Source organism: Pseudomyrmex gracilis, unplaced genomic scaffold (genome assembly GCF_002006095.1).
Source record: "Pseudomyrmex gracilis isolate BER0280 unplaced genomic scaffold, ASM200609v1 scaffold_160, whole genome shotgun sequence".
In the NCBI taxonomy this organism is placed as follows: Eukaryota; Metazoa; Arthropoda; class Insecta; order Hymenoptera; family Formicidae; genus Pseudomyrmex; species Pseudomyrmex gracilis.
This window is the reverse complement of record NW_018020744.1, coordinates 51,669-71,178: the sequence shown is the minus strand read 5'-3', so window position 1 is coordinate 71,178 and position 19,510 is coordinate 51,669. Positions and strand designations below refer to the sequence as shown.

The 19,510-nt window shown below is 41.4% G+C and overlaps 3 protein-coding genes across 5 annotated transcripts; 1 reads left to right on the top strand and 2 right to left on the bottom strand.

Annotated features, from left to right (window-relative positions):
* The first annotated feature begins 72 nt into the window (after positions 1–72).
* Positions 73–3,742, top strand: LOC109857487 (cytochrome P450 302a1, mitochondrial). 3 transcript variants are annotated; one of them, XM_020433818.1, is made up of 9 exons: positions 73–824; positions 921–1,113; positions 1,663–1,903; positions 2,008–2,183; positions 2,360–2,564; positions 2,696–2,840; positions 2,931–3,179; positions 3,275–3,499; positions 3,618–3,742. In XM_020433818.1, exons 2-9 carry the CDS (start codon positions 930–932, stop codon positions 3,729–3,731), a joined length of 1,539 nt encoding a protein of 512 aa, XP_020289407.1. In that variant the 5' UTR covers positions 73–824; positions 921–929; the 3' UTR covers positions 3,732–3,742. The 3 variants fall into 3 exon arrangements, with proteins under 3 accessions (XP_020289407.1, XP_020289406.1, XP_020289408.1); XM_020433817.1 differs by having other exon boundaries at positions 74–1,113; XM_020433819.1 differs by lacking the exon at positions 3,618–3,742 and having other exon boundaries at positions 74–1,113; positions 3,255–3,345.
* A 23-nt stretch (positions 3,743–3,765) lies between these two features.
* Positions 3,766–5,912, bottom strand: LOC109857488 (26S protease regulatory subunit 7). Its single transcript, XM_020433820.1, has 6 exons — positions 5,708–5,912; positions 5,590–5,627; positions 4,894–5,376; positions 4,643–4,807; positions 4,411–4,577; positions 3,766–4,320 (listed from the first exon to the last, which is right to left on the bottom strand). Exons 1-6 carry the CDS (start codon positions 5,778–5,780, stop codon positions 3,942–3,944), a joined length of 1,305 nt encoding a protein of 434 aa, XP_020289409.1. The 5' UTR covers positions 5,781–5,912; the 3' UTR covers positions 3,766–3,941.
* Positions 5,913–8,376: 2,464 nt separating this feature from the next.
* On the bottom strand, positions 8,377–10,869 carry LOC109857471 (endocuticle structural glycoprotein SgAbd-2-like). The gene is made up of 4 exons (XM_020433783.1): positions 10,765–10,869; positions 9,828–9,964; positions 9,308–9,455; positions 8,377–8,896 (listed from the first exon to the last, which is right to left on the bottom strand). The coding sequence occupies exons 1-4, from the start codon at positions 10,774–10,776 to the stop codon at positions 8,648–8,650; spliced, it is 546 nt and encodes a 181-aa protein (XP_020289372.1). The 5' UTR covers positions 10,777–10,869; the 3' UTR covers positions 8,377–8,647.
* Between the last annotated feature and the right edge of the window lie 8,641 nt (positions 10,870–19,510).

Below are 19,510 nucleotides of genomic sequence, written 5' to 3'. Positions count from 1 at the left end.
GTGAAACTTTGCAAATTACGATAATTTATGAAGAAATTTGGGCTTTTAAGAGAGGAATTCCCAAAGGAAAAAATTCAGAGAGACGATAAATTAAAATGACAATTTAACAGTATTTATTTAGATACGTATGACAAATATTTTTCGAACAATGCGTTCCTCGCTGTGATGATCGAGCCACTTGATTTGCACGATACGTTCACAAATTTTAGTCGACATGAATAATGCAAAACAATTGTTTTATCATATATACACTAGTAACTGGTAAAATAAATGTTATATATATATATACCTTATTTGTTAAAAAAATTTTAAATAGATATTTAATTTTTATAGATAAATAACTTATTTAAAATAGTTATTAAATAAATAAGTTGAAACAATATATATCGGCGTTTAGCCGCTGAGATAAATCTTTTATCTCTCGCATCTCTCGCTTGATATCAACGAAACCGAATACAAGAGTTGTCTTGTTAAATAATTCTACGAAGACGCGTGACGATTACACGTAAATTTATCGCAAACAAGTTTGCGTATACGTCAAGATTTATAAACATTTAACACAACAATATTGGTTGCGTGAATGTTTCGACACTCACGTCATGTCCGTGCGCGGTCATGTTTTCTAAAAAGCAGCATCGAGAAGCAGTTTTATCCGAGTAGCATCAAATTTATGCCAACGGTTTCAGAACCGTTCATCGAATAAAGAGTGAGTAAAAGTGAGAGAAAAATGAGAGACGGAAAATGTGGCTGCGGCCGAGATCGAAATCTTTGCTTCGTATAGTCACTGCGAAACCTGTTTTCTGACGCACACGCACAAACACACGGTAGTCTATTAAATGTTTTTTTTCTTATATAACACACAATTAAGCTTGACATAAATCTCACTGGAATAAATTTTCTTTTTTGTGAACGATATAAAGCACGCTCAGATGTACTCGCGAGTGAAATACTTCGGTCAAGGTGGACCGATAAAGAAATTGTGTGTTCGATTTTGCTCAACCCGTTTGAGTATCATTGACAGAGACGGAAGCGAAGAACCCAAGCCCTTCGAGGAGATTCCCGGACCGAGATCTTTTCGTTTAATTGGCACGCTATACAAATATTTACCTTTTGGTAAGAGCGTCGTACTTGATTGTTATAGACAACGAAAATAAGACGTCGCGTCGTCGCAATAATCGCGGAGAAAGAAAAGTTAACTTTATGATAACTCATACTTAATTTCGACTTCTCTTTATTTTTGGTATTTTTGGTCATTTTTGTTTGTGTTGAATTAAAAGAGAGAAAGAGAGAAAATATTGGTTTTACATGTTTATTTATAAACTCGAGAAAAAAAGTCCTTCAGATGTCTTTCTAAGTCGTTAATTTACGTCTGAAAGACGTAAACAACATTTGGTTATTTATCAAGTAAATACTAAATTAGCAAGAAGACTGTCTGGCCTTGTAACGGCCAGAACAAGGTAAGGCGGTTACCTTGCTACGTGAGACATACTCATATACGTAAAAGATCGTCTTAATTTTATGTGTTCACATATTTGTAATCAAAATATCAGATTTATTCGTCCATTCACAGAGAATTTTTTCTCCCGCGAACAGTTTAAAAGCAAATGTTATTATTTTTAATAAACTCACACAAAACTCTTCACTTGACTGTATATCGCGCAGGTGAGTATAGCTTCAACAAGTTGCATGTGAACGGTATATTGAAACTAAGGCGTTTTGGGCCTCTGGTACGGGAAGAAATAGTGCCGGGAGTGCCGCTTGTTTGGGTTTTTCGACCCGAAGACATCGAGGCAATTTTCAAAGCCGAAGTGGGTCTGCATCCCGAGAGACGGTCGCACTTGGCTCTTTTGAAATATCGAAAAGACAGAAGCAGCATCTACAACAGCGGAGGGCTCTTGTGCACGTAAAGATTTCATAGTTTTTTCGATACTTATGTGTTGTACTGTTCTGTTCTGTTGTGTAACGCGTGTGTGTGAAATATGTTCTTCAAAAAGATCGAACTTTCAGAAACGGCACCGAATGGTGGAGAATAAGACGGGAGTTTCAGAAGGGTCTGAGCAAACCCCGCAATATCGCTAATTATTTGGAAGACACCGATGCTGTTGTACAAGAATTCGTACGTCTTTGCGCTCGAGAAAAAACCGACGATTTACAACCTCTGCTTTCTCGCCTTTTCTTAAATTGTAAATCTTCATTAAACTTCTCGAAGTTGCTTTTTGTATTTGTCGTACAGAAAGAACGATATAAATTAACGCAAGTTATCCTTATAAAAGATAAATACATAAAGATACATATAAATATACTTAAAAAATATATAAATATTGAAATTTTAGTTTTTTTTTTTATTCTATTTTTTTAGTAACATGTCTCGTCGCATTTGACGTGAAGATGCATAGCCTGTCGGACGAGGAGAGACATCCGCATTCGCGAAGTTCGAGACTCATGGAGGCGGCATTTATGTCCAATAGCGCGACATTGAAATTAGACAATGGTTTGAGGCTCTGGAGATTCTTCGACACTCCGTTGTATAGGAAATTATGTAAAGCGCAAAATTACATGGAAAAGTAAATTATCACAAAGCTCTAAATAATAAGAAAATCATATATGGAATATTAAGATCCCATACATTCACGGGAATTAAAAAATGTAACGTTATCATTACACAATTCTAATCCCGCTATTATTCTCTCACCAGAGTAGCGCTTCAATTGATCACAGAAAAAAGCAAAGACACGTCACGAAAGCAATCGCTTCTCGATGAATATCTGAAGAACGAGGCTTTGGATATTAAAGACATTGTGGGCATGGCGTGCGACATATTGCTCGCCGGAATGGATACCGTGAGTTTTTTCGAGCGCAAATAAATGAGAAACTTTCGTTCATTGTGTTTAATCGCGAACGACAAAGCAAAGCAAATTGTTCCATTTCAGACGACGTACAGTATGGGATTCGCTTTGTATCATCTCGGGAGAAATGTCGAAGCTCAGGAGAGGCTGAGATCGGAGGCCGCGACATTGTTGTCGGATCCCGCTTCCGCGATAACCACGGAAACTCTGAGAAACGCCAGTTACACGAAGGCCGTGATAAAAGAAACTTTTCGCATGAATCCAATTTCCGTTGGAATAGGTCGTATTTTACAAACGGATGTGATTCTCAGCGGATATCGCGTTCCCCGAGGAGTAAGTCACACACTTGAAGATATGCGTTACTTCGTTAAAAAAGAAACAGAGAGATGGTAGCGAGACTTTTTTTAGAAATCGTGAACTCGTTTCAGACTCCGGTCGTCACGCAAAACCAAGTGATTTGTCGACTCCCCGAGTTTTTCGACGAGCCGAACACGTTCAAACCGGAGAGATGGCTGCGCAATAGGAACGACCGGATGAACGGAACGAAGAAAAAGACTGTAAATCCGTACGTGTTATTGCCGTTTGGTCACGGACCGCGGTCGTGCATCGCCAGACGATTCGCCGAGCAAAACTTGCAGGTTCTCTTACTTCGGGTACGTAGTAGTTTTTTTTTTTTTTTTTACACAAACCATATATATATATATGCATCGTATCAAAATATAACAATGTACAGTCGCGTATAGATAATTTTTCAATATATCGTGTGTGCAGATATGCAGAGAACTGAGTTTTACATGGTGTGGAGGATCTCTCGAGCCAGTTTCATTGTTAATCAACAAACCCGACGGACCCATTAGAGTGAAGTTCGAAAAATTGCATGCGTAAAAGAGATAAAGGTTGAAATAGTTTTGATTGTTTGTTTTTTTTTTTTTCAGAAACTGTTTTTTTTTTATATCAGAAAACACTTCTTTATTAAACGATTTGAAAACAAAGTTGCTTCTTGATCGAATGTAATACCTAATCACAAGATTGTTGCGCTAACGTTTTTTTAAATTATCGGGCACGGAGATCGAACGTGGTTATTATTACGTGGTTTTAATTGTACGTCATGTATTTCGGCGTCGCGGAGAACTTGGCGTAAGACTTGATGACCTTATTGACTGCTTCGAGGAAGTCCTTCTCTGTGGCAACTTTGCGCCGCGCGCGAATAGCAAACATACCGGCTTCGGTGCACACAGATCGAATTTCGGCACCTGTGCTATTCGGACATAAACGAGCGAGCAGCTCAAATCTGATGTCTCGCTCGACGCTCATCGAACGAGCATGAATCTTGAAGATGTGGGTGCGTCCCTCAAGATCAGGCAGGCCAAACTCAATCTTCCTGTCCAGGCGTCCCGGTCGCATGAGAGCGGGATCCAGCGTGTCCGGTCTGTTTGTCGCCATTAAGACCTTTATATTACCTCGAGGGTCAAATCTGCGGTAAAAAAAGAAATCGGCTTGCGGTCATAAATCACAGACGACAGATCGGATAGTATTTTCGTAGTATAAACGCGAAATAGCTTACCCGTCTAATTGATTTATCAATTCCAGCATGGTACGTTGTACTTCGTTATCGCCGCCGGCACCATCGTCGAAGCGGGCGCCACCGATGGCGTCGATTTCGTCAAAAAAGATCAAACATGCTTTTTTACTTCGCGCCATCTCAAAAAGTTCTCTTACCATTCTAGCACCCTGTAGAAAAATTGAGTTGCAAACTGTCCAACATATTCATACCTTCACGTGACTTACTGACTTACCTCACCAACGTACTTCTGGACTAATTCTGAACCAATTACACGAATAAAGCAGGCGTCTGTTCTATTCGCTACTGCTCTAGCGCACAAAGTTTTTCCTGTACCAGGTGGACCAAAGAGAAGAACACCTTTGGGCGGCTCAATACCCAAGTTGACAAATTTTTCTGGCTGTAATATTTTTGTAATTAATTTTCTCACAACATAAATAAAACTCTCTTAAAAAACTCACTGCAAAAATACAAGCGTGTACTAACGTGCAACAACGGTGTTTCCACAACTTCTCTCAATTTTTCAATTTGTTCTTTACAGCCTCCGACGTCACTGTAGGTTACGTCAGGCTTTTCTTCAACTTGCATCATTGTTACAGTAGGATCAATTTTTGATGGCAACGGAATATGAATTTGATATTTATTACGATCAACACCTACTCTCATGCCTTCCTCTATATCCGTAGGTGCGACTGAATCCGCTAAATCGACCACGAATTTAGCGAATTGCTTTACATTTATAATGTACTTTGGATCGTCGGAATCGGCATTTATGATTTTTGTGCAGCGCGCCACTTGCAGAGGTTGCTCATTCTGTAAGGTTTGTTTGTCTGCTGCTAAATCCCAAAGTGCTGGTGGTGCTAAACCAGTATCTGATTCCTTAATACCGGTCAATTCATTCACACGCTTGGTTATTGCTTGAGTGTCCTCTTCCACCACTTTGATACTCTTTGTATATTGTCCTTGACCCTGAGTTAGAAGAAAATTGTTATTCATTATTTGTACTAAACTTTAATGTAATATTTATTAAAATCTATAAAATTATATATATATATATATATATATATAAACTTTTACACAGATGTACATTAATTCAAACTCAATAAAATACTCATATGTAATTGTTTATAAGTCACTTTATATATTTCAAAGATTTTACCAATTTGATCATGTTTGGCTTACATAAGTTTTCAACAATGCAATATCGCCTTCATCCAAAGCTGCAAAGCAACAGACAAGCAATTAGAAGAGAAGACAAAGATGACAGAACGAGGAAAAACTGAATCGCCGAGAAACTTACATTTTATCTCCTTCTCCTCTTTCTCCTCCTCGTTCTTCACTTTTCGCATATCGTCTCCTAAATGGTCCGGCATCTTCGCGCTTGTTCAATCGTTTTACTGGTTCAGTTTTTGACAATGTTTTTTTCACAAAACTTAACGTTTCCAAACGTCACGTCAGTTTCGTCTGCAGTTTTGCGCGAGGAGGTTACGTTTCCTTTGGATTACGAGCAGGAAATTGACGTCTTTTATCAGAAGCGACCTCTGTATAATTCTTTTTTAAGGCAAATTCGACCGACGATAAGTAGGGACTTACCACATGAACATTCGATAAAGGAAAGATTGAAACCTGTGCCGTAAAGATGACGCTGTGAAAACGTTAGGGGAAGAAAACAAAAGAGCCGCGAAAGTTTTGCAGTCATTGAGCGTTGCGATAGATAACAATTTGTAGATAACAATTGTTTAAACACTTTAAAGGCGTAAAAACTTATGTTATATTAGTTAAAAGTGTTTATATGTGTATAAAAATTTATCATAAGCGCAATTAGCGAGTGTGTGTGTGTGATATATCAGTGTGTACAAAGACTCTCTTCATCCAACTTCGAGGCTTGTAAGTTTTTGGTCTCGCCGAAAGGTACGTGCTAATTTTCTGTACGTATTTTAATGTAATTCTAAAAAAATCTAGAATGTCTCATGTTTCTACGTCGTTTCCACTCTTACGCAGCGCACGAGCAATAACAAAATTTTTGTCGATCAAAAAAAAAAAAAAACAGATATTGTTGTCAAAAAACAACAATTAGCGCACAATTGGCAACAATTTGCTGTCAATTTTTGTATTTGTTGGATAATTATCGAAAGATGCGATTCGAAACAAATCGAAACCGATTAATTAAGAGAATAAATTGCATATCTCGTCAGGATTGATACGTTTCTTCTTGCTTCTGATTTTTCCGTCTACAATGTGTTTTTTTTTTTTTTTTTCATTTTCTTCTCTCTCCTCGTCTCCATTGTCTTTCTCGTCTGATTCTTCTGTCCGATCGCGTCCCGCGATGATCGATTCGATCGAAACCTTTCGAAGGAAGTTTAGAACCGCCCAAGTTGCGCTGTCCTTGACCGGGATGATGCGTGAAAGAATGCAAAATAACGAAAGAGAGACGGGTACGTAAAACACTTTCACTTGCATCCTGTTTGCTGATTCATTTAAGGTGCGTTTGTCCATCTCGCGCGCAAAAAAATTTTTTTTTATTACGCGATACCGCAAACAAAATCCTCCAAATGAAAGTTTGAACACTTGTGAAATTCAGGAAGCGAGGTGTTGAGAAAGAGTCGCGGTTATTAACAATCGAATAAAAAACAAGAATTAGCTTTTACATCGAAATAATAAAATTTGAAATTACAAAATATGTTTTATCTGAGTTTAAATAGCTCGCGAATTTGTGTTGCGCGCGAAACTACATATATGTGCATTTCCTCATCAACTCGCGTTGCATATTGGAGGATGTCCCCCGGGATGTTTTCCTGATTTCGAAGCTTGTATGGGAAACACGAAGAAACCAAGCCGCACACGCGGCGGCGTGAAAGGTTTCAAATGTTTCTGAAAGCTGAATCTCCCGCGGATTTTTTTAAACAAACACCGCGGAATGTTGAACTTCACACGCCACCTTCTCTCGCGAAAGGTAGTCGCAAAATTTACGCTCTTTGTGCATCATTTATTTTCAATTCGCTAGATAAAGAAGCTAATGGCGAATCTTTAGATTTTACCTAGATTCTGTCTGTCAGAGTTTCGTCGTGTGTTTTAAGTGTCGCTAATTAACGATAAGCGACGCTGTGTGCGAATTCGCGGAGGAACACAATCGACGATCTTTCAAGCGAAATAATTTTTTTTATCCTCGTTGACAAAACTCCCGCTGTCTTTCCCGTTCGCGACAACGAATCGCGAGAAACGGCGACATTTTTTTTTTCGAAGAGTGCGCGTCACAATCGATTGCGTTTATTTAGATCCCAGATTTTCTGCGAGCAAAAATTGCAGTCGAGAGCGTGCAAACGTAAAAAACACCGTGTACCTTCGTGTAAGATATGACGCAACCGCGCATGTTACGTGCCGGCAAAACTGGCATTTTCTCGCCGTTTGATGTATGTCAGTGTGTCACACAGGTCGTAGACGGATGGGCGATGAAAAGCCAACGCGGACGTTTTAAACTGGACCGTGTAATTTTATTTTCGACGAGTGAAATTTCCGCGTGTGCGAATCCCCCCCGTACGTTCGTTTGAACCCCGAGCGTGAAAATTTACGCAATATGTCACGTGTGCCCGTGAAGCGTGGGTGGAGATTGACATTAAGCGAGAGATCTTCTCGTACCGCACAATTTCATTATTATTCCCGTATATGCCGCGCGCCATTTTTCGTGGGAACGCGATGGGATATTGCGAAGGAGGGGAGGAGCCGATGCTTACGATTCTCTCTCCGTGTAGGGGAAAAACGAGAAATTCCTCTCCTCTACGGTGCATCTTTGCGAAAGAGTAACAGTCGAACGTGTGTAATTCATTTGATCCAACTCGCGTTTGAATTGGAGAAGATAACGTAATTACCGCTACCGAGCTTCGCAACACGCTCGAGTGTAACACGCACCGTTTGTGTTCTGTTGTCGAACGCTTAATGTGAATGTAGACAGAAAAGATACACGAGACCAAGTAGAAACAAGTGTGTACTGATTTATTGCATAACGACAGTTATACAGTTATTGCTGTAGGATACTCTTGTTGTTGAATCACCATGCTGTGTGTGTCCTATATACACGTATCACTTCGGATTAGCGGCCGATAGGGAAGAGGAGAGGGCAAATAGAGAGGTGACCAAAAAGAAAGCCGTCGATGTCTTAGCTCCTATGCTTCTAGCGGATATTCCGTCTGGCTTCGCTGCTGGTCGTGGAACAAATCTCGAGACGTGCGTCGCGGCAGCGAAACTAAAACCTCCGGTACGGATTGGCATTGTACGCGGGTCCGCCGAATCTTTGCTGGAACGGCTGTCGGTCGTATTTCTCGTCGTCGGGTCCGGGTGGATTTGCCGCGAGCGCCCTTCTGATCGCTTCCGGTATCGGGGGTGGCGTAGGAATGTGCGCGCCCTGCGCCCGGAAACCGTTCTCGTCGGCCGTGTACTCGATGGTGATGGGGGTGCCGTCGGGCGCGGGATACGAAAATCTACCCTGCACCACCTATTCGGAATCGGGAGATAAATGCAAGCGTTAAGCGAATCGATTAGAACATAGAAATGAAGTTGACCCCCTGAATATTACGTGCGACGGTAATTAATGACAGAGAGAAAAGGAAGCGAAACCCGTTTGATCGGAGAACTGGCATTTACATACTCATTATGTAACGCACGTAATTGAGAAGACTGATTTCAGTTGATTACAACATCCGTCACGTTTGTGTGAGATGTGAGAATGAGAAAAAGGAAAAACCTTCTTCGACACGTTTGATTTTTTTTTTTTTTTTTTACGATAGAAATTTTGGCAATAACTTTATTCTTGCAACAGTAAAGAATTAATTAAATTTTTTTTCAGCGAAATTTGATTGAATTTAAAAAAAAAAACGAGATATTTTTCAATTCTCACGAAACTCACTTCTGTTTGACCCTGAGGTCCGGCTTGAGGATATCCACTTTCGGACACCGAAATCCCGTTCTCGGTTTCGTAGCTGAAGCTGTAAGATCCGTCCGGTGATGAATCCTTCTGTTGGTTTCGAATGCCTATGAACGGCCTCGAGGCGGATCTATGCGAGCAAAAATCGACAAATGTTTGTTATTTTGCGGAGTCTTGAATTCTAAACAGCCTTTGTGCAATGCAAATGTTGTTTCACATTTGTATTTTTTGCGTATGTTTATTTCTGTTTTAACGGCAATCAACTTGGAAAAAGTAGAAAATAGATGTATCTCGAAGAACATGTTTTTGCAAAACATTACCACATTACCTGCACGTATTTATTCTAAACATACGTGTGCGCAATGTAATTTATATTATACTTCGTATTTTTATATTACTTCGCGCGCAGAGAAAACTCTCAGATGTGTGTGTAAAAAATAATTTGTTGACAATTTAAACAGTTAGGACTTAAGCGGAAATTTTTGTATATGTAACTCCATACGTGTATTGCTGCTGCGGCGGCGGCGGCGGTTGCGACTGATAAGGCCTCGGTGTCGGTCTGTATGCATTTTGGCTGGGAAAGCCGCGATACGATCCGAACTGTCCGCAGACGCAACCAAAGATCGCAAACGCTAAGATCTGCAATTACATGTGCACCGATAAGTTCAAGATTCGACGAATCGGACGCACAAATATATCCGAGAATATATTTGCGCGCGGTTTTATATATATATATATATATATACTGTAATATTAAATTTTATATTATAATAATTTATTGCATTTTTTGTATAGTGCGAATAGAAGTATGTAAAAAAAAAATACGCCCGCACGAACGTCGTCAACACGAATATCGATCCGACGTCGAATTTCCGAAGCTAAAACTCACGATACGATGACAGTAATTTTTCGCATCGTCTTGCAAAATTTTAAGCAGACGAAAAAAAAAAACAATGTCAAAAATTATCACCCCCGGACCGAAGACTCAAATCTGGAGCGAACAGAGCACTTTTATCGATTTAATCACCGAGACACGTAGATATCTCTCGCAATAACCGAAATACGAACAATGACTTCGAACCAAAAATGAGGCTTCTATAAAATAACAAAACGCAGAACGTTGGTGCGAGACGCGCACTTCAGATGCAAGATGCCTCCACTTCGCGTTCCACGTCGTCCCACGTGAATCCCACTTGACTTGCGGAATGCAAGTTCGTTAATCGACGAAACGTACGCGAAGTCTCTCGTAGTGTGAGACGAAAAAAAAATTTCTCGCACGCGCAGTGAGAGAAACGCATTTTTTTTTTTTTTTTTTTTTGTCTAAATTCACCGAATATGTCGCGCGTTCACCGTTCAAATTGTGAAGAGGAAAGAGAACGCGAACGAAGACCATCGGACGCGGGTCTTCCTCGACGACGGGATGATGGATCATCACTCACTAGATACTGCATGATGACGACGATTGTCGGCGGAATTGTGTGCGACGGTCGATTTGAACGAGATCGAATCTTGTAATCCCGGTGCTGGCGAGCACCGCCGGCATTTATATATGAAGACGCCCAGGAGGATCTAACCTTCCCATTCTCCCCGGGTGGAATCGCGCGCACGGGAGAGGAAAGCGTTCTCTCCTCTATCGGGGATCCCTCTGTCGCCCCCTCGCATCCTCCCTACCCCTCAATTTCAACCCGTGTGTGTATGCACGGTCGCAGCATCCCGCGGCTGCGGATGCTCCTCGCCGATGTGATTCGTCGATCGAGCAAATTCAATTCAAACACATGAGCCAATTATTCAGCACACGTGTGTGTGCACGTGTGTGCACGAAGCCCACGCCCGGCTACCGTTTCAGTTTTTAATAGAGTCATTCGTTAGCGCATCGGGAAACTACGTGGGTGTCATTGTGTGTGCGTATGTAAAACTGATGATATCGGGGGATAAATATGTATCTCTGCGTGTGCTAATAGCCCCGATAAAAAGGTGCATTATATTTTATTTTATTGAACATTTTTGTGACTTGATTAAGCCGATTGCTAAGGAACGAGTCGAATTTGTTACCAATTGACCTTTTTTTTTTGTAACGACCTTTTGTTCAATTTTTTCTTAATATTACGATATCAATGTAGAAAATTAACGTTGATAGAAGATCAGACACGCGTGACGATTCTCGGGTTTACTTTTTTTTTTTGAAGGAAAAAAATTACATCGAGAAGACAAGATCTTGAATTCATTTGCAGAAGTAACGCGCGTGTGGATATAAATAATGCACACAGAACGCGCGCGCGCGCGCGCGCTTGTAAATATAAAAGAAACAACAGGCGGGACTTGTGTTTTCTTTCCCGATAACTATCGCCGATAACTTCCAATAAATTTAAATGTTATATGCGCTCGGCATGACAGTCGGTCGGTACTGTGCGCGCACATTTGCATTAAAGAAATGCGAGACATCAGCGTCATGCGATCTCTGTGTATGTATAAATCCTACGCGAACGAATCCATGTTGATCAACAGCGGATGTGACGAGCGTCGATTCCAAAATTGATCGATACGAACGACGTAATGTTCGACAGTGTTTCGTTTCTCTCACATTTGTCGCGTGAGTTCTGTTTTTTTTTTTTTTTTTTTTTGCGTTCCACGCGGAGATTCTGAATATGTGCAATCACACCTCGCATTGTCCCGCGGCCACTTTCAAGATTAATAAGCGCATCCACCTGCCGATTCACGCGCGTGTGTTCGCGCGGCCTATCCGTGTCTGCATCTTGCGTGCGCAACGCGCAGCTGCGAAATAGACAAATAAGAAACAATGCATCATAAGATACCCATTGATGCACCTGATTTCGTCACATGTATCGGGAACGTTACAAAATAACGGTTAATACAAAGCCGATTTGCCTCGCGTGAAGACCCGGTGTTGTATAATGTAAAAATCGATTCAACTTCTCGCCTTTCGGCTTCGAAGAAGAAGAAGTCGGCCTCTCACTTTTGTGATACACAAATAATGTAAATTCGAAAAGACAGTAGCACCTCGTGCGTGTGAACAATCGTAACATTATTTTAAATATATTTCACTTAATATTTTCGTAAAAGAAAAAACTCGGATACTTTTAGAATGAGATTAATTAATAATTGCGTACGGATTAACGAAAGAAAAAGAGAGTTTACATTGAGAATGAAATATTGACGAACCGTCTCGTAACAAATTGTTTAAAGCGTTTCATTTCGAATTAAATACAAATGAGCTCATTTTACCGATAAATTATTTTACGCGCACGTGTACGTACAAAAATTTGTATATCTTAATTGTATTCGCGTATGCGTGTGTATGCGTGTTAGCCTCTCTCTTCTCGATCGGCTCGTCGTTTCATTTTTTTTCTTTACATATCCGTCGCGCGAGCGACTCCGGTTCGTCGAGAGATATCTCTCTCGGCGTATAATTGCATTCTCTTAAGGCGTGACCGCTCCCAGAGCAGAATAAGCGCTTCCATCCATAACGCAACCGCGCGTATTATACGCGCGTACAATCCGGAGTCCGCGATATCCCGCGGGCGAGACCGGTGCAATCCGCGATGAGGCACACGCGATTCGCCAGCTCCGGTGAATCGACGGCGCACACACAAGCGCGAATCGCGAAAGTTTTTTTTTTTTTTAACTCAATATGATGCGTAGATAATGCGGAGAAAAAAAGGCGCGAGATGTGCCCGCGGAAAACGGCTATTCATCAATTTTCCACACACGGATCATGCCGATCCGGTGCGGTCACATTACCTACCGATATTCGTCTCGTGACGCTAAACTGGAGACTAAATGTCAACTTATATCATCGCTGAAACTTGTCGCAATCGAGTTATACCGACGCTACGTCGATATTGTATATACGCATGCACTTGCCGTATTTGGTATTCGCCGCAATCGACACGGGATATTAATTGATCGATAAACCACGACAGAAGTTCCGAGTCGTTAACGAAGTGTCGGCGAAATTTATAGTGATAGCGATCCATACAACATATGCTGTTTCGCGGTTCGTTAAACACGCTCGCACAAATACACACACACACACATACGAGTTAGTATTGAAATGATTCGTAATTGAAATAACGTATATGAAACGTTCCGATTCAAACGGAGTTTTGGTAAAAAATTACGAGGATAATTACAGACTTTATTGTTATTACGTCAACACGCAACTAATTACGTATCCAAGTATCCTCTCTTTCAACGGCGATCGCGTATAAATCTCAAATGTGATCGTAAATCGTCGTCAAATTGATAAATTATTACGTTTATTACTCCGCCCACGTGAGGCACGTAACAAACAAAGACGTACAATTTCGCGCAGCGTTCGTCGGACTTTACGCAATACCGCGCGTAATATCGCGCGCCTGGGCAGGAAAGGGAATCCAGGAATCCGAGTCGCGGATTGTACCCGCGAGTAAATCCTACCTCCACCCGGTTTTTAGTGCCCGCGAGCTAATTCAACGTTGTTGCAAAGCGATGTGCGCATAAGGTAAACTCTACTTCCCCGACTTGAATGCGGCACGTAAGGTAAACTTTGCGCTTACCAAGCAATTTCCCTCTCCGCATGTGCATGTATGCACAATACGTACGTACGTACGTACGTACAATGTAACGGATAACGCGTGTGATCGCGAAATGTCGTCGAGTAAGTGGTATTCACAATTTTCATTAAGCGCTAGACACGCGGCGGGAACCTTATACGCTAGACGGACTCCGCTCTCGCTTTCGTCATCCTCCTGACACCACGCGCGCCGCAACAATATATCCGCGGACTCATAAATTTCGCGTACTACTCTCGCGCGATTGCGATTGTAACATCGACCGGCGATGTCGCGCGGTTGATTTATCGAACGGGATTTAAAGTTTCCGCTCGTTTATATTTGTCACCTGCAGAAGTATCAGTCTCTTCTTATCTTTTGCGAATCTGGTCGAATCTAACGGGATTGAGATAGCGGGATATCGTAAATTTGTTGCGTATGAATTATTCCAAGCATCGAGGAAGATTAACATAGCGATCGTAAAGATGTAATAGGTCGTGTTTGAACTGTAATAGGCCACTTGTGAGTCAGTGCGCGCGGTGGTTCTCCGCTCGCGAAGTTGTCTTTTACGAATGAAGCTATTTAGACACACGCTTGGTTCGCTTCGAGGAGGCAACGAGAAGAGATTTGATTTGTTTGACAGGAGATCGAAAGTTACTCACTTAAAAAACTATTATATAATTGTGGCTCGTTAACATGAAATTTGAAACACAAAAAATCGAAACGTTTACAGCTGTGCGATGGCTTTAACGTTTATTAATTTTATTTATTTACTTATTTATTTACTTATTTGTTCATTTATTTTACTAAAAAAATTACTGAACAATTTATATATTTTTTTAAAAGGAATATATTGAGAAATTTCTGGATTTAGAAACCTCGAAGTTCGTGGAACAAAACTTACTCGAATATTCATTTGCGTTTATAAATTCTCGAAAGATCGGCTAAATAATCTTGCTTGTCTCCGATCTCTTTCAAAAGTCCGCATAAAAAATTGGTCGAAATGTCGAAAACGTTAGTTTCTCGTTTTGTGTAGGTTGGCGCCGCTTGGTAGCCAACAAGTAGCGTCTTCGATCCATTTTGGGATCAAGAATGGCGGGCAATTTGAGCGGCGGGAGGAATATCGCTAGGCGCGGATCGCGGTTTGCACAATAATTCCACGAGGATACTCCATGCCTGGGAGGACCCCGAAGGTATGCGCCTCTTGTGCCGCGCGTGTCTTTGTGAGACTCCTCGAGAGACTGCCTCGCCGCGTGATGACGAGGCATACCTAAGCCGACGTGGCTAATAAAACCAGAAAGGTCAGGTCGGGTTCAAGTGAGTATATCGTATACCCCAAGGCGGGCAAGTCTCTGGATCTGGAGCTATTTTGAAGATTTCGTGACCGAGAGGGGAGGGTCTTGCTCGTCATCATCGATTCAAATTGATCCTAAGAATGTTCGAAATCTTTGATGAATACAATTTAGCGGATCCTGAGATCGAGTCAGAGATCAAGCTTGTATTTAGGATTCGATTGATTTTAAAACGATATTTAATCACAGATTCTCGTTGGAGCCTCGTAACCTTTTCTCTACACGGATTGCTCAGAGTTTTCGTCTTCCTCTTATCGATCTGGTCTCATTGTGTTCCCAACAATTGGGCTTCTCCGGCGCGTCTCCTTTGTTCCGTCTTTCATCGCAACGAAAGCTCTTCAAGGTCTCTCGTCGACGATCGAACAAGAAGGGCGAAGTCGTTCTTCACGCAACGATTTGTCGGTGAGCGCGATACATTGTGCCGATGATGTCACAACATGATTGCGAGAACACGACCGTTGGTGATACACGAACGAGGTGCTTATTAGAGATCGTTTCTGACGCGACTACCCGCGGTATCGATCGCGCAAACGAATTGCTTCGAAGCGTCGATTGTCGCCGTCGCGTCAACGGTATTAGAAACGTCGACTCGTCTTTCTTCGCCGTGCGCTTGTGCCCTTCCTTTCTTTCCGTTATAGATGACGAGCGGCGAAAGGAATTCATAACCGGGATACACACTCGAGTCTACAGATCTATTTGCCGTGAGGATCCCACGATCACGACACCGAAGGTGAACATCTTCACAATCTTCTCTCGCAATTTGCCGCTAATTTCTTCGTCGCTTCCGTGGGTGTAGTTTTAGATTTTTCTTCGTTCATTACGCTCGATCTTATATTCTCGTTCTTCTGTTACGTTATTTTTAATTACGTGTTGCTCTTCTTCGATCTTTTTTTTTTTTTTTGTCTTTCAGAAATGTGTGTATTGTCTCGTAAGAAGAAATTCACGATGTAAATTGCACGACGTAGTTTTAAATAATCACGTTACCAGTGAGACAAACTATGCGGAAGAATCTCGTATTGCTAGTAATGAGTCTCAATGAGAGAGCAATTGATATGAAAACAAATAAAAAAATAACATTGCAAAAATATTGTTATGAGAAATGTTTCGCACAAGACTGCGTGATGAGCAAAAAACTGTAATTGCGCTGAAGAATTGCGTAATGCAAATGAATGCCGAGAAAAAAAATTGGTCTGTTATCGCACACATTATCAGATTTTTTACGTTTGATTTTTTTTTCGTTCATTTTTTTGCGAAATTTTTCTCTTAATTTTTCCAACTGCGGATGCGCAAACGAGCGGAGCTCCCGTCAACTCTGTTGCCAGAACACAATGGCGATATAAATTTGCCCGGCGTTGTTGCGTAAAACCGACGACCCCGGCGAGCGAACGATCGGCGACAGGATCGCAATTTCTGCGACAGAGAATACATCCGGTCCGTGAAGTGTCCAGCTCCTTGACCTGATATCGCTGGTGCAAGACTCCGGGCCAAAATGCTTCACGATTGTATGCAAAATATCGATTTCGCGCATCGCGTGTATTCTTGCGATACTTGAGTTGCAGAAGCAACCGGTCCACTTCTTTGGACGAACAAGACAAGCAAGCGAGCGAGCGAGCGAGCGAGCGATTTGCACTTCGCGCGAGCAGACACGCAAGTAAAAAAAGATCCTGCACAGAACCTGCAGGATTTTTAAATCACACATTAATCTAACAGAAATATATATATATATTTTTTGTCGTATTAATTTTTCGATCAATTACTCGAACTGTCTGTGTGTATATTTATGATTAAGATAAAGTTTATTGAACTGCACACACAGATATCTACACGTAATTATCGCCGACGACATTTATCCTTGGAGCGTCCTGTGAGAGGTTACATAATGAAAGACGCAAGCATAACTGTGTAATTGCGATTTAATCGAGATCTACCTATACAAGTATCCATTTAATATCTATCGTTCTTATAAGAGTTGCGTTTGAGAATGAAGAATATGGAAAGCGGGGACCTTTTGACCTCGTTATTTAGAGAAGAGCACGTGCGATAGTTCGACGCACGTGTGTGCACGCATGTACACGCGTGACCTTTTGCTTTGTAATTGTTTCGCACACAATTTCACATTTGAAAAACACGCACACAGCGTTAAGAAACAATACAATTTTTAATTTGAAAAAAAAAAAAACAAACACTTTTATCAAGTTCTAAGAAAATTATTCAAAAGCCGAAAAATTTACAAAAATCTCAATTGCATTCGCAATTATGCGCGCGCGCGCGCTTACAAGTCATGCGAGTTCACGCACTCGAGCGAGTATTTAACCGCGATAACTAACGATCGCCATTAATAACTGTCAGCTGGTAATGACTAACTATCGACTGCCGATTATAATTTTCAACAATACTTCACACTCGTGCCGTTGCGCGCTCGAGAGTTCAGGAGGAGTATATTAAATAGTTCAAATGACCTTTAACGTTTGCATCATTTGTTCGCGACGCGCGCTCGAACTACAATTTACACTTGCGATATCACATAATTCGACATGCGACTTTATCGCGAAATGCGCGCGCGGAAAGTTGCCAGATTCCACGGGTCGTTTATCGATGATCGATTAAAAAATTGTTTCGGTTGCGGTTTGCAATTTGCATCTTAGATTTCGAACGCGAGATGTGCTCATATATATTGTGCAAACGTGAGAACTAATTTTCTCAATGATCATTGGCTCTCGATTGCGTGTAACGTCACGCGAAGAGAAATAAAAGTGTGTGAAAAAATTGACGAAGATTGCTGTGCTCGCAAAATATCCATCCGCACAAAACAAAACCTCTTTTGTACGATCGAAATTACATATGGAAAGTTTTTCAGAACCGCTAAATTAAAAAAAAATTAAACTTAATTGTTAATCGAGATACGTAGTCTCGATATCAGGACCGGCCCAGTGGTCTCACGACCTGAGTGCAAGGGCTGCGAACCCGGAGGTCCCGAGTTCGAATCCGCTCACCATCTAAGGATTTTTTCTGGGCCGGTCCCTTTCAACCGAGTTTATTGTGGTTGATCGGCGAACTATAAATCGGGCCTCCAAAAATTAAATTCGGGTCTCGACACCTGATATAATCAGCCGATGTGATAGGCTGAGAAAAAACTTCCCTGCTACTCTGAGCTTCTCAGTGCTCCGTCTTAAAAGGTTCAAAGGTGAGTCCGCGAGAGCTCTTAGCTTTAGCCTTGCGTTAGCCTTTGTGCTTTACGTGCTGAACGTAATGTAATTGAGAGTTGCTTCTGCCTCGAAGAGGCAGAAGCGAGAAAAAAGCATCGGTGAGTTACCGGCTCGAAGTCGTATTTTTATTATATAAAACACGCTATTAAATAAATGTTGTTTAACGTTTTTTAAAAGCACTGGCTGTCAGTGTCGCGTAAGACTAGAAGAGTCTCTTTTATTCTTTTTGGTTGTTTAAATTTGTTTCGGTAAGGCGAGCACAGCTGCGGTCGAGCGGCGGAGCGAGGGAAATTTTTTTCTATTAAATCTACTGTTTTTGAAAACAGCTGGATCCGGCGTATATTGTCCTAGCCGGTTATTGACCCGGCGTGTCGAGATAAGCGAGTCCGTCATCATTCGGATTACACCCGAATTTAATTTTTGGAGATCCGATTTAGTTCGCCGATCCAACCAATAAACTCGGTTGAAAAGGACCGGCCCAGAAAAAATCCTTAGGTGGTTGAGCGGATTCGAACTCGGGACCTCCGGGTTCGCAAGCCCCTGCACTCAGGCCGCGAGACCACTGGGCCGGTAGAATTTATTGTTATTTTATTTACTTAAACTCGCTCGTTCGTTCGTTCGCTCACTCGCTCGCTTGCTCGCGTGCGCGCGCGCGCGCGTTGTGCAACGAAGGAACAGGAGACCGATGATTTGCTTTCACTGACTCACCTTTACCATGATATTACGAATACCATTAACATTAATCTGGGTGGCATTTTCACCACGGCCGGTCCGTTCGCCTAAAATTTCGCGCTCATCGTGTCTAACGACTATTTAGCGTCGCGAAGCCAAATGAGAATTTCAATTAACGGCTCCGAAACTATTAGAATCGGTCGATCTTTCGATGTGGAACAGACACACGTTCGTTGATAATCGCGTCAAAACCTTGATATAAATATTATTATACGAACGCGCGATGCAATATTTTAATGAAAATAATTCGAGGTGTGTATGCACGCGCATAATAGAAGATTATTATCACATGTAATAGGAGATTATTATCGTGTCTAATAATAAAGTACGTAATATGATACTTTG

Bases quoted from the DNA above. Each gene is read 5' to 3' on its own strand.
- LOC109857471 (XM_020433783.1), bottom strand. The intron at 9,456-9,827 runs GTATGGAGTTAC...TTGCTCGCATAG, and splicing joins CCGCCGCAGCAGCAATACAC to ATCCGCCTCGAGGCCGTTCA. The intron at 8,897-9,307 runs GTGAGTTTCGTG...GATTCCGAATAG, and splicing joins GACCTCAGGGTCAAACAGAA to GTGGTGCAGGGTAGATTTTC.
- LOC109857488 (XM_020433820.1), bottom strand. From the start codon at position 5,780: ATGCCGGACCATTTAGGAGACGATATGCGAAAAGTGAAGAACGAGGAG. The intron at 5,377-5,589 runs GTAAGCCAAACA...CTTCTAACTCAG, and splicing joins TTGCATTGTTGAAAACTTAT to GGTCAAGGACAATATACAAA. The intron at 4,808-4,893 runs GTTAGTACACGC...AAAATATTACAG, and splicing joins TGGAAACACCGTTGTTGCAC to CCAGAAAAATTTGTCAACTT.
- LOC109857487 (XM_020433818.1), top strand. From the start codon at position 930: ATGTACTCGCGAGTGAAATACTTCGGTCAAGGTGGACCGATAAAGAAA. The intron at 1,904-2,007 runs GTAAAGATTTCA...TCGAACTTTCAG, and splicing joins AGCGGAGGGCTCTTGTGCAC to AAACGGCACCGAATGGTGGA. The intron at 3,180-3,274 runs GTAAGTCACACA...AACTCGTTTCAG, and splicing joins GATATCGCGTTCCCCGAGGA to ACTCCGGTCGTCACGCAAAA.